The sequence below is a fragment of the Phoxinus phoxinus genome, assembly GCF_949152265.1.
Source record: "Phoxinus phoxinus genome assembly, chromosome: 13".
NCBI classification, from domain to species: Eukaryota; Metazoa; Chordata; class Actinopteri; order Cypriniformes; family Leuciscidae; genus Phoxinus; species Phoxinus phoxinus.
Genome location: NC_136888.1, coordinates 31,222,899 through 31,235,839, shown reverse-complemented (window position 1 = coordinate 31,235,839; position 12,941 = coordinate 31,222,899). Strand labels below are relative to the sequence as shown.

The following is a 12,941-nucleotide window of genomic DNA, read 5'->3' as shown; positions in this document are numbered from 1 at the left end:
GATTACATAATACGTTGCATTTCATGCATGTACAATCCAGTAAATTTCAGTAGGAACACTTGTGGACATGCAAGTGACAGAGTGGAATACACTTAATTATATATATATATATATATATATATATATATATATATATATATATATATATATATATATATATATATATATATATATATATATATATATATATATATATATATATATTGTAGTATAGTGGGTGTGTTATATATATAAAGATATTAATTATAAAGCTGCACACATGGTAATGCTGTATGAAATGTATATTAACGAACGATGTGTATTGTTTACCTTCTTAAATATTGTCCTGAGTACTGTTTTGCACTGTGTTTTGTATACTGTATTGTGTTGTGTTTTGTGAAATGTGTAGCCTCCTATGGACAAGTGTTGCAAATTAGCAGTTTTGCTATAACACAAAAAAAAACGATGCATATGGTTTGTCCAATGCTGTTGTTATGTCCATAGCAAATAAATAAAATAAATAAAAATAACGAAAAACAGTCCAATTTAAGAAAATAATACAACAAATGAATAAACATGTAATATGATAAATAATAAAGTGTAATAAAGTAAATTAAATGTATTCAGTTCTTTGAACTATAACTATGCTTTGATGTAATTTTGTAGAAAATAAAGAAGTCTCTAGAAGCCCCTCCGCCCCAAAAGCTCGCGCATCCACCCGCACAGTTTGTTATGCAAGGCATTTAGCGGTTAGCTTTGCATTATCATTTACAGTCAACAACTAATTTATAGATTTTTATATTTTGATATATGTGTTTCTTAAAATATCGCAGATACTGTAATGTTAGTCGAGGCGGATACGCAGAAGCTGCTCTGCGCAACTGCTGCGCATAATTGACACACATGAGTCCAAGCCGGCATGAGCCGGAAGTATTCTGACGAACCACCCCAGGAGGAGGTTAGTAACTCATAATATTATGTTAATAAATAAACTTAAACCGCTTCAGACCTTATCATAAAACAAATGAACTTATGGTGTATGCCATGATACCATTATTCTGTTGATATAACCCGGAATTGGCGTCATATGGAACTTTAACGCTAGAAGAGCCTCGATTTGCATTAAAAATGTTGTTAGCTAACACTTCATATTTTTTTTAGATTGTCTTTATGCAAGTTACATCATACATAACGCACATTATTCGCATTCAAATGTTTCTTCCACACACACACAAAACATAAATGTTACTCTTACTAAGAGTAAAACGTACTTTGTGACTTGTCAGTTGAGGAATTCGAGGCGTTAGCTAGTAACGTTAGCATGACTGTACAGTGCTCGCGCCCCCTTATGATCAGGTGACGTCAGATGTTGTTTATGAACATGCAGTTTGTCTGATAATTCGTGTTTAGGGGATGGAGGTGGACTGTACGCCGGAGGAGCTGTGTAAGTGCTCGTACGAGGAGCGCTGTGTGGAGCTGGGAGATGTGAAGGACATGAGGCTGGAGGCTGAGGCGGTGGTCAACGATGTGCTCTTCGCGGTCACAGACATGCACGTCTCTCACAGACTCACTAGCGGGATAGATGTGGCCTATATAAACGTGGAAATCAGAGAGGGAACCCGATACTGCTTAGAGCTCACCGAGGCAGGGTTAAGGGTGAGTGATAAAGTATCATCTGTTCCACCCAAAAACAGCATCTACTCAATAATATTGACAATCTGATGTTTTTCCAAAAGGCGAAGATGGGGTCCACTTTCAGTCTAGGCCTCTACTTTAAAGTCACACTAAGTGTAAATTGCCCAACTAGTTGACAGAGGCTATTTACACTAACTCCGTCTACTGTCTGGTTTAGGCCAGACAAAATTAGGGAAGATGCTGGATTATCATCAGTATCAAAATCAGAGTTTGAATCCGCCTTTTGCCCAACTCGCTCTACTCCCTTATCCCCTTTACATATCAGATCGGAAAAGCCTTTATTTCAATAAAAATGTTGGTCTAATGTGCGTTTAAAGGTTGTATCGGCGATTTCAGGCCCAAACATATATGATCACATTCATCTAATCTTTCCTAACGATCCGCTAGCTGCCCACCTCATAAGAAAGCTGTCAAAAAAACGCGTCTCTGTAGGCAGTCTAGGCTCTAAGATTTGCACACAAAAACAATTGGTTTCACCAACCACTCAAAACCAAAATAAACAGTGTTCCAACCAATCACCGACATGGCGGGTGTTGTGAGGTTTTGCGCTCGTGCACGGTAACGGCTGCACGCGAAGTCGGAGCTGAAGAAGAAGCCAGCGTCTATCAACAAGAGAAATTGCGGTAAATTGAACATGGCTCAACAATTGAGTCAATCCCCAAGAAGAGCAGGATTAGGGCGAGGGAATACCATCGTGTTTATTCCAAGACACGTATAGTTGTTGGGAAGGCTTTTGAACGGTGGAAAGAAATTAAAGTAAAAAAAAATCGGAAGACAATGAACCCATAGACAAATCAAGCCCCGCCCACATTTGTTCTTGTTTAGGAAGCCGTTTCACTCGGATATCCGGCACAATATGGAAGACAAGACAACTTCTGTCTCGTGCCGACTAAAAATGAAAAGATTTCAACATTTACTAATACATTACTAAAATCAAAATGTCTATGGCTCAGAGGTTGCTTTGCTCCCGTCAGAGATAAAAACACGTTCCACTCGAACTACATTTAGTGTACATATGAAACCAATGCTTCCTACATGAAACTTACAGACCATAAAAGGGCGGGATGTGGAAAAAGTGTTTTTTCTACATGTATAAACCTGAATTACACCACATAAATCCAGCATTTCTGAAATATACAGCATGCACTATAGAGATAATGCTTATGACATCTTATAGGAGGCTCTTGTATAATACAACATCTCAAAAGGCGTTTTGTTCTTTTGAATAGAGAACGCCCTGCAACCCTTCTTATTCAGACACACAAACTGTTTCTTCTGGACAGGCGAGTAGCTGCTAGTGCTGACTTGTTTGGATGTGAACTGTGTGTGAAAATATCCTTCTTGAAATAATATGAGCGAAGCTCGACTAAACTTGGGTAGCTCTAGCTAAGAAATGCGCGTACATGATCCTTTTTTTTCATGATGCACGAAACGGGAGGGAGGGGCGAGATAACTTGGTTTGTTTGTGATCTCGCTTCAAACACAAACAGAAGTGACGTCACCCACAATCGCTGATACAACCTTTAAGGCAGCATCTATTTAATAATTTATGCAATTATTGCATACTGTTGTTTAATGTACAACAACTATAGTATATACCGCTATTTATAAGTATAAATAGCATCTAACTACTATTATTTACACCTATTGCAAAGAAAATACTGTTATTTTTACATAGTGTAATTATAATCTAATGCTATTTGTGCAAATAACCTCTGCCTTCTTATTTTGTTAAAGTGGAACATTGCAGTATTTATTATAAATGATCTGTGCACTTCTTTAATTCATGTGCCTTTGTAATCCAAGTGGAGCTCACTGCAGAACAAAGTGACATCCAGCTCCACCTCTCTGGACGAGATGTTAACCTGTGGGATCCTTGTGTTTGTTTGTCAGGTGGTGGGCTACATCTTTGATCAGGTGGACGAGGGCTTGAACACACAGTATCATGAGACTGTTTACTCCCTGCTGGATTCCCTCAGCCCTGGATATAGAGAAGCGTTTGGAAACGCTCTGCTACAGAGACTGGAGAGGCTCAAACAGAACGGACAGTGAGGGGTTCAGTATCGTTCAGAATATCTTTGCTTGCTAACGGTTGTATCCAGTCCTGCGCCGCTCTCCGCTTAAAGCATCAGTGGTACCTTTATCAGTTTTTAGCCTGTGATATGTTTTAACAGACCTTCTCGGTGTTCATTTGACAAACTGACTTGCCTGTGATGTTTTAAAGTATTTTACTATTATTTAGAGAGGTATGATTGGAGGCAGTGCCCAGATGAATACTTTTTTGGGGTTTGTTTTTACGTTTATGCAAGTGAAATAACCCTCAGAAATAGCGATGTGCTGTTTCAAAGACTATGGGTAAATGTTTGAACTAAAATCTTTTATGTTAACATGCAAGTGATATGATTTTGTTAACCGGTTTAGAGCTCCATACTGTACTTCCGTCAGCATGGTTCTTTAAAGTATTGTCATTAAAAACATATCAGATGCCTTACTACTTTCATTCAAATGTCTACAGGATAGTGGTTGTCTGAAAAAAATATCCTGAAACGTTCACTTTCTTCTCTCCGCTTGCTATTGATAATGTATCAAACTCCAGTTGTGACTGTAAGAATATGTCTTTTGCGTCCTTGTTTTCTTTCTCAATCTGTCAAAAACAGGAGAAAGGACTGATGAGCCAAAACATGGTGGTGATATCCATCCACCTCTTCCCAAAAAAAGTATTTTTGAAGAAAATGAAGACATTTGGCATGCAGTTTCTTAAAAAGAGGTGCATTTTAGCACCGTTACCGAAGCTTTATACTTGAGCAGAATGTTTCAACATTACCGCATGTTTGTGTGGATGTCAATGCTCAGCATTTTGTTGTAATGAGACATTTCCTGTGGTTTCCTATAGTTCTGTATCATATCAAATGATATGTATTGGCGTTTTAAAACAACATTTAAATTATTTTTTTTGTTTTGGGGATGTTTATACGTTAACTATTAATGGACTGGTTAAAAGTACATATCGATACTGCGCAGAATTGCACTGAAGGTAAATACCGTAAGCAGCCATTTTCTGAATTTGTTTGAAAGGGCTGTAAAAATATACTAAAGCTACATTCCATTACTTTTAAGTTTAGAACAGCATTATAATCTTAAATAAATGCATACAGGAAGTTCTTGTATGATGGGTTTCTACCTCATGTTAGTTTGGCTATCTTTAGCATGCCTGTGAAATTGATGTGTTTCCAGCTGGTTTTGGATAAGGCAAATGATAACGGCCAGTGAACATAAGTTGTCCTCTGGCTTTAGAAATTCCTGTGAAACACAATACACTATCTTTGTCCCAAAAAAATAAGCATCCTAATAATTTAAAGTATGTTTCCTCAGACAACCAAGAGGAAAACGTGTATGAGTGTGAGACGTACATGGCACAAATAACTTCTGTACCTGAAAAAAAAAAAAAAAAAAAAAGTTGCTTGCTTTTGATTCCTTGTAATAAAAAGCACATTCAGATGTTACTGTGGTTTGGTGATTCAGTTTTGTAGCCATAAAGTCATTCTGCTTGCTTTACAATTTATTGAAATGGATAGTTCGCCCAAAAATAAAAAAATTCTGTCATTAATTACTCACCCTCATTCATCTTTGAAACACAAACGTGGAATTTAATGAAATCTGAAAGCTTTCTGTTCCTCCATTGATAGCTACACAACTACCACTTTAACGCTTCATAAAGTTCTTAAAAAGAGCATAAAACTAATACATATGAATGGAGCGATCGTTTTATATGATGAACACTGAATTTAGGCTTTTATTCACAAACATGCAACACATCAATTGTGGTAAACAGAAGCTGAAGCATTTTTGTTCATGTTCGCTGATTAATGTTTGTAAATAAAAGCTTAAATTTAATCTGTTCATCATAAATCGGTCTCTTCATAAGATTTGGACTGAACTGCTTGATTCATATGGATTAGTTTTACGGTCTCTTCATGAACTTATTGAAGTGTCAAAGTGGTAGTTGCGTGGGGCTGTCAATGGAGGGACAGAAATATAAAAATTTTATTAAAAATATCTTAATTTGTGTTCTGAAGATAAACAGGACGTCTTACGGGTTTGGAACGGCATGAGGGCGAGTAATTAATGACAGAATTCCCATTTTTGGGTGAACTATCCATTTAAAGACAATGATGTTTCTTTTAGCAAGTTTCCAGTAAAATAATTGTGTAATGACAAAGTTAACCAAATGAATGATAATGTTCAATATTTAAACCGTAAAAGTCAACCACAAATTCTTCTTGATCATAATAAATGTAGAACAGATTGAAACAAAATTTGACACAATTGACCTAGTAACCGCCAGCCCTCAAACACATGATCTCTCAACAGCAATATAAAAACTGCAGACTGAGAAAGCAGAACTGAAGCTGAAGCAAGACACCTGACCCAGAAAGGAGGAACCGTGAACAGATCGCTTTAATAGACAAAACTTCAAATAAAAAGATATTTAGCTGTAGAGACAGCAGTCAGCTTTACATTGATTTGTTTGAGCTTTTATACAGTATTGTGTTTAACTGATTTACTTCAACTGGAATTCACTCTTAGCTAACCAGTTGAACACTAAAGTGTCCCCACTATTATGGAAATGTTACTCTTAAAAATCATAGAAGGGTATATAGTGAATATATACAGGGTTCTCTGTTCACATCTTCCTTTTAAATTATTTTCTAGTCGTTCATGATTAATAAAACAGAAATGCAAATAATTTATTACTTCACTTTTATTCATTTTTTACCCTATTTTTCCATTCTGGACAAAATTCACACAGAAGAACAGAAAAATCATTGTTTACCATAAAAATAAAAATGAGTTTACTTCAGTAACGTACAGGTTAACGTTGCATGTAAAAAGTGGCTGCATTCGCCGATGTTTTAATAAAATAAGCTCATTTTAAGATGCAATCTTTATTAAATATGCAGATTTAAAAATGCAGGTAAAAAGTTACTAATTGACAACTATTTGCTCAAAGGTGTTTTGATTAGAAACATTACAACACTTGATTTAATCACCGGCACTGACCACTGCTCGTCAGCGTCTCGTTCTGGTGAATCATTGATGCAATTCAGCAACAAACTAGAATTAGGCAATGTTTGTAAAGTGGCACTGTGTGCATAGTCAAAGATAATTGTTAAAATAACAAATCTGTCAGAGTAAGGAAATAAAGTAGTAGTATAAATCATAAAATCTCGGTCTACTAATATTAGATCTAAAAAGTCCATAGAAAAGGTTTTAGGCACAATTGTATCCCTTTGTAAGCGTTTTCATCTTGGCTTCGGTGTTGGCCTTCAGCTCACAATCTGAACTGGGAACTTGATGCAAAATAAATCTTTGTTGGCGTCGTCTCTCAATTCCCATTCCACAACCAGTCTTATCTAATAAACAAAGCAACAAAATAAGGAAGTGAATTCCTGTGACATTAAAGCACTGTTCAGAACTAGAGATAGACGAGGAACTTAAACACTTACCGATGGATACTCGCTCTTGACGGGCAGCTGGTTGACGTAGCTGTACATTTGTTGTGGAACAATAGGACACTGAATTCCAGACTTGCAACCATCCTCAATAGGGATCGGGAAGGGGACGGGGACGCCTGCGATCACTCCATGAACCACAGCTTTACTGGTCTGACTCGCAACACCTATGGGAAATACAAACAAGTTGTTGCTTTTCTAAATTAAGATTTGAGCTGCTAATAGACGTATAAAGCAACTCACTGCTGCTGAAGGTTACATTGACTGCATAGGACTGTCCCTTGTGAAGCTGGCATGGCTGTTGTGCGCAGGGCTGAATGTCAACTCCGACTACTTTTCCTTCTACTGAACCTGTAAGGAAGAGAAAAGGATGAAAAAGGAACCAAAACTATAAGATTATTCAATTTGTCAAAGGGTTAGTTCACCCACAGATGAAAATTGTCATTATTTACTCACCCTCAAGTTGTTCCAACCCTGTATGGAGTTTATTTCTCTTGCTGAACACAAAATATGATATTTTGAAGAATGCTGCTTAAAGGTAGGGTAGGTCAGAATTGTCTAAAAAAAAAAATATTCAAATTTGTTTAAACTGTCTTTATATACCAATACATAATTAAAATACAAGTACTCTGAAATAGAGAGAGAGTATAAAAAAAACTGAGTGACTGTAGTGTATTTAATCTTCAATAAACACAGCTCATTAATTCCATTCACTCCCACCTAAAAACGCAAGCCAATCACTTGTTTCGTCCCGGTAGGAATTAATGAGCTGTGTTTTTTGAAGATTAAAAACACTACAGTCACTCAATTTTTATACTCTCTTTTTCAAAGTACTTACAGTTTAATTATGTATTGGTATATAAAGACAGTTTAAGCCAATTTGAAAAAAAGTTCTTTAGACAATTCTTACCTACCCAACCTTTAACCAGACAGTTGTTGGACCCCATTGACTTCCTTAATATTTTGTTTTCCCCCATATGGAAGTCAATGGGTCCCATTAACTGTTTAGTAATCTATATTCCTCAAAATATCTCCTTTTTAGTTCAGCAGAAGAAGTTCATACAGGTTTGGAACAACTTGAGAGTGATTTAATGAAATAAAAAATAGTTTAAACTTGATAAACATGAGTACTTACCACAGTCCACAAATTTCACCGGCTCAGAAGTAGCGTAGGCGAGAAAAGAGAGTAAAACAACGCAGAGCATCATGTAACCCATAGTTCAGACGAATCCTGTCGAGAAACAACAAACTAACGTTAACGTTACCTGACTGAACAACACAAGCAATAACTTACATCGGTCAATCACATGACAGTCAATCTCTGCGTGGTTTTGGTAAACTTCCTCGTGAAGATGAATTTTACCGTTACTAATGCATACACAGAAAACTCACAAAATACACTCAATTCAAACGTTAAAACACTTACAACTTGATTAATTGGTTGCTTACACACGCCAGTTCCTTCAGACCCAGTTTGTTCCTACACCCTATTTCCTTGTCACGAGATCAGAATGACTCGTCCAATCAAATACTGTTTGTGTGGGCGTCTTTATGACGCACACGCCTTCTCGGTGACCTCTTAACCAATGGCATTGACTCGTGGAAATGTTCCGAAACAAGGAGAGCATTATGTTGCCAGATATATAAAAAACCTTTCAGGCTAGAGTAAATGATAAAGAGAAGAAAAACAACACCGAAACTTTTCTTTCTTCAAGTTATTGATGGGTTATTTTTTATTTGTGGTGGCAAGCGGTGTCCATCTACTTTGAAACAGCTGAAATAAACCTATAAATCATAAAATGTTTGCATCTTTGTATTCCGTAAGGTGAAAAAAGTGCATTCTTAAAAGTTTTTTTTTGTGCCTATGTTGTGAATATAGATTTAAAAATTATAGCATTTTACAAATTCTGCCTCTCATTTGCCACTCCAGTTAAATAATGACCCTGTTTGTATCAAATTAGCCAGTTTATGTCTTTGAGATGGAGTTCAAATCTGGCATTATTAAAGGTACAGATGTATTTTCTATATAAATAAGAGTTTATCACAGCAGGCTCTTTTTACACTAAATAAGTCATTTGTTTGTCAATAAAACTTAACAAGTAAGTTTGTAGAAAACATTTCACATTGAACTTGCTTAGTGACAGCTGTCAATTGTATGCATTTGTGACATAAAGCTGCGTTATTATAAAAAGTTTTATTATTAGTGGTGTTATTATTATTTACTGCCTAAATACATTTCAATACCAACTTATAAGCCTTTATTTTTACAAATGAACACAGAAATTACTTTAAAAAAATAAAGGGTTTAATAACTGAACCTGGCAACCCACTTGCGATGATAACTCCGTCATATGCGCATGCGCGCAGTATAATCCGAGTTATAGAAGATGTCATTCGCCAGAAGACTCCTCATAAGCGCACCTAGATCAGCGTCATTTCAACTTCTCAAGTATGCACAAATTAGCTAAATGATAGTGGTAAATGTATTGTCTAATATAAATTGACTGTGTTTGGTAACTGTTACCTGTTCTTCGCTTAATAGCTATTGCAGGAAGCTTAGCTAGCTAGCTTGAGAACAGTTGCGATTGAGATAACGACACACAGATGACAACATTTGATAACTTAAAGTAGAACATAAACAGTTATGGATGTCGACAAATAATCTCCACATGTAAATTATTTACGGTGAAATTACTCGTTTGTTGTCAGTTGCTTACAAACAATCTTCTCCGTTCTGTTACACACATTTAGCTAAAACTTAACTAAGCTTTAGTTTGTTTCGTAGTTATTTTAAAATGAATATAGCTACAATAATATGCTGTGGATATCGAAATTCGGTCAAGGGCATTGTGTGTAACGTTACAGCATTTCGGTGTGTCACGTGTGTTTGTTGTCGTCCAGCATTTCCTCGGCCAGAGTTCAGACAGCGAGATGTTCAGCTCCTCTCGGCTGCACTGCGCATGCGCGCTACAGCAGCAACCCACAGCTACACTCAGCCGTCCCAGCTGATGACCTTCTTCTCAGTCAATCCTGTGTCAAGGTTTGAACTCACTGCACTTTATCCTAAATACTTAATCACAACTAAAAGACAGAAAAAAAAAGCTTCATAGACAACAAATAATCATTATAATAATCAAATCAAAATGTATTTTTTTGCTATTCCTGCAGAGGCTTGCTGAGATTCTGGATAAGGGACAGTATCTGAGGATAGCAGTGGAGGGAGGGGGATGTTCAGGATTCCAGTATAAATTCTTGGTGGACGCTGTTAGAAATGAAGATGACAGGTAATTACAAAAAAAAAAAACAGTTTGTTGGCACTTTTCTCAAACAGGGCTTAAAAAAGTCATTTTTTTCCAACACTGAGTCAGTCAAAGGAGGCGCTCATCAACCTCAGGAGGTCAATATTATGTTATATTTGCATGTATTCATATGAGTTTTGCAAGTTTGGAGCCATTTTACCAAACTTTAAGACATGACCATTTAAACCCATGATTTTGCTATTTTCTGGCAATAGACATTTTATACACAAAGATGAGATAATCTAGGATTTAATTATTATAAATTAGAATAAATAGTTATTGGACTTTGATCATTTTATATACAAAATCTTTAGTAACAAGGCGAAATAATCTGGACTGTTGTAGCATAATTTAAACAATATTTGAATTTAATTGCTAAATTAAAATATTTTAACGTCAATATATTGTTGTATTATTATTTTTATTATTTGTTTGAATATTGGATAAGGATGTGAGAGTTTCATTGTAAGGATAAGGGTAAAGACTTCAAATCAATGTAAAACTTGCAACTTGTAAAACACAAAAGAAGATATTTTGAAGAATGTTGGTAACCAGACAGTTGATGGTTGCCATTGACTTCCATGTTTTTTTTTTTCAACTATGGAAGTCAATGGCAACCATCAACTGTCTGGTTACCAACATTCTTCAAAATATCTTCTTTTGTGTTTAAAAGAAGAAGAAAAAGCTCATACAGGTTTGGAACAACATGAGGGCGAGTAAATGATGACAGGATTTTCATTTTTGGGTGAACTGTCCCTTTAATTGTATCTAGTTGATCTAACATTTCGAGTAGTTCTCTCTCTAAAGAACATGAGATTTGTACCTTTGTTACCAAATACTGTTACTTTCAACACTGAACAACAGCCAAACTGCATCATGTTCCTGTTATTATTGTAAAGCTGCTTTTAAATACTTTGAATACAGGGAAATACATACTCCGATATGGAGGTAATCATCTTTATTGTGTTTGTTTGTCGTAGGTTTATACTGTTCTTCATTTACTGGACCTTCTCAAAGTCTATTTATTGTGTGTAGTTTTGTTAGTTCTTCTTAAATGTTGACTCAATGAGCTTTGGTACCAAAAATGACCATGTACTTGTTCTAGCTGGTACAAATGGAAAATAAAAAAATTATAAAGCGCTATATAAATAAAGGTGACTTGACTTGACCAAATCAAAAGTCTTAAAGGCATTTTCCAACTCCCCTAGAGTTAAACTATCCATTCAGCCGATCTCCGGGTCGTGGCGGTAGCACTTTTAGCATAGCTTAGCATAGATCATTGAATCTGATTAGACCGTTAGCATCTCTCTCAAAAAAATTACCAAATAGTTTCGATATTTTTCCCATTTAAAACTTGACTCTTCTATAGTTACATCGTGTAGTAAGACCGACAGAAAATGAAAAGTTGCGATTTTCTAGGCCAATATGGCTAGGAACTATACTCTCATTCCTGCGTAATAATCAAGGAACTGCTGCCGTACCAGCAGCGCAATGATATTACACACTTAGTGCCGTCACGTTGGAAGTTTCCGAGCTTGGGACTATTTTCAGGCGCTGCGTAATATCATTGTGCTGCTGCACCCATGCTACGGCATTTTCTGTCGGTCTTACTACACGATGTAACTACAGAAGAGTCAAGTTTTAAATAGGAAAAATATCGAAACTCTTTGGACATTTTTTTGAGAGAGATGCTAACAGTCTAATCAGATTCAATGATCTATGCTAAGCTATGCTAAAAGTGCTACCGCCAGACCCGGAGATCGGCTGAATGGATTAGAAAATAGTCAAACTCGACTGTTTAACTCTAGGGGAGTTGGAAAATGAGCCTATTTCCAAAAAAAGTGGAGTGTTCCTTTAAGAGTTCATACCACAGAAATCCAATATGGATGATTTTTAATGAAATTAATTTTTGTTTATCTCATGCATTTATTTCTGTCTCCTTCTTTCCAGAGTGTTTGAGAAGAACGGTGTTGGGATAATAATCGACGTGGACAGTCTGGAGTTTGTGAAGGGATCCACTGTTGACTTCAGTCAGGAGCTCATCCGCTCTTCTTTCCAGGTGTTGAAGAACCCACAGGCTGAACACGGCTGCTCGTGCGGCTCGTCCTTCTCCGTGAAGCTCTGACGCTGCACAAGTTATTAATGCATGCAGGCTATGTTCTTCTTTAAAATCAGCTAGAAGCTTAGGAATGTGAGAGATTACGATATACAGTATGTTTGAACTTATTGATATGACAACTGATGACATAATGAAAGAAAAGCAAATATCAGAACCTAGAGATGTTACATTAGTGTGTTGTGTATATAATGAAGATTGTAAATATATTTCTAATAAAGTTATAAGATGATTTGATTTTCCATTGCCTGTTGAGATTATTCTGAAATATTTTGAATATTCAGCATGTTATTATGTGGATTGAATCAGTGTTTGGAGGAATCATGTGATCAATGAGAT

The 12,941-nt window shown here is 36.1% G+C and overlaps 3 protein-coding genes across 4 annotated transcripts; 2 read left to right on the top strand and 1 right to left on the bottom strand.

Annotated features, from left to right (window-relative positions):
* Positions 1 to 811: 811 nt before the first annotated feature.
* Positions 812 to 4,122, top strand: gskip (gsk3b interacting protein). Its single transcript, XM_079633705.1, has 3 exons — positions 812 to 937; positions 1,390 to 1,635; positions 3,568 to 4,122. The coding sequence occupies exons 1-3, from the start codon at positions 899 to 901 to the stop codon at positions 3,724 to 3,726; spliced, it is 444 nt and encodes a 147-aa protein (XP_079489831.1). The 5' UTR covers positions 812 to 898; the 3' UTR covers positions 3,727 to 4,122.
* A 1,986-nt stretch (positions 4,123 to 6,108) lies between these two features.
* Positions 6,109 to 8,744, bottom strand: npc2.1 (NPC intracellular cholesterol transporter 2, tandem duplicate 1). 2 transcript variants are annotated; one of them, XM_079632853.1, is made up of 5 exons: positions 8,614 to 8,744; positions 8,323 to 8,418; positions 7,431 to 7,538; positions 7,182 to 7,354; positions 6,109 to 7,088 (listed from the first exon to the last, which is right to left on the bottom strand). In XM_079632853.1, exons 2-5 carry the CDS (start codon positions 8,402 to 8,404, stop codon positions 7,002 to 7,004), a joined length of 450 nt encoding a protein of 149 aa, XP_079488979.1. In that variant the 5' UTR covers positions 8,405 to 8,418; positions 8,614 to 8,744; the 3' UTR covers positions 6,109 to 7,001. The 2 variants fall into 2 exon arrangements, with proteins under 2 accessions (XP_079488979.1, XP_079488980.1); XM_079632854.1 differs by having other exon boundaries at positions 8,637 to 8,709.
* Positions 8,745 to 9,497: 753 nt separating this feature from the next.
* isca2 (iron-sulfur cluster assembly 2) lies at positions 9,498 to 12,839 on the top strand. The gene is made up of 4 exons (XM_079632852.1): positions 9,498 to 9,636; positions 10,089 to 10,227; positions 10,356 to 10,471; positions 12,437 to 12,839. Exons 1-4 carry the CDS (start codon positions 9,575 to 9,577, stop codon positions 12,609 to 12,611), a joined length of 492 nt encoding a protein of 163 aa, XP_079488978.1. The 5' UTR covers positions 9,498 to 9,574; the 3' UTR covers positions 12,612 to 12,839.
* The last annotated feature ends 102 nt before the right edge of the window (positions 12,840 to 12,941 follow it).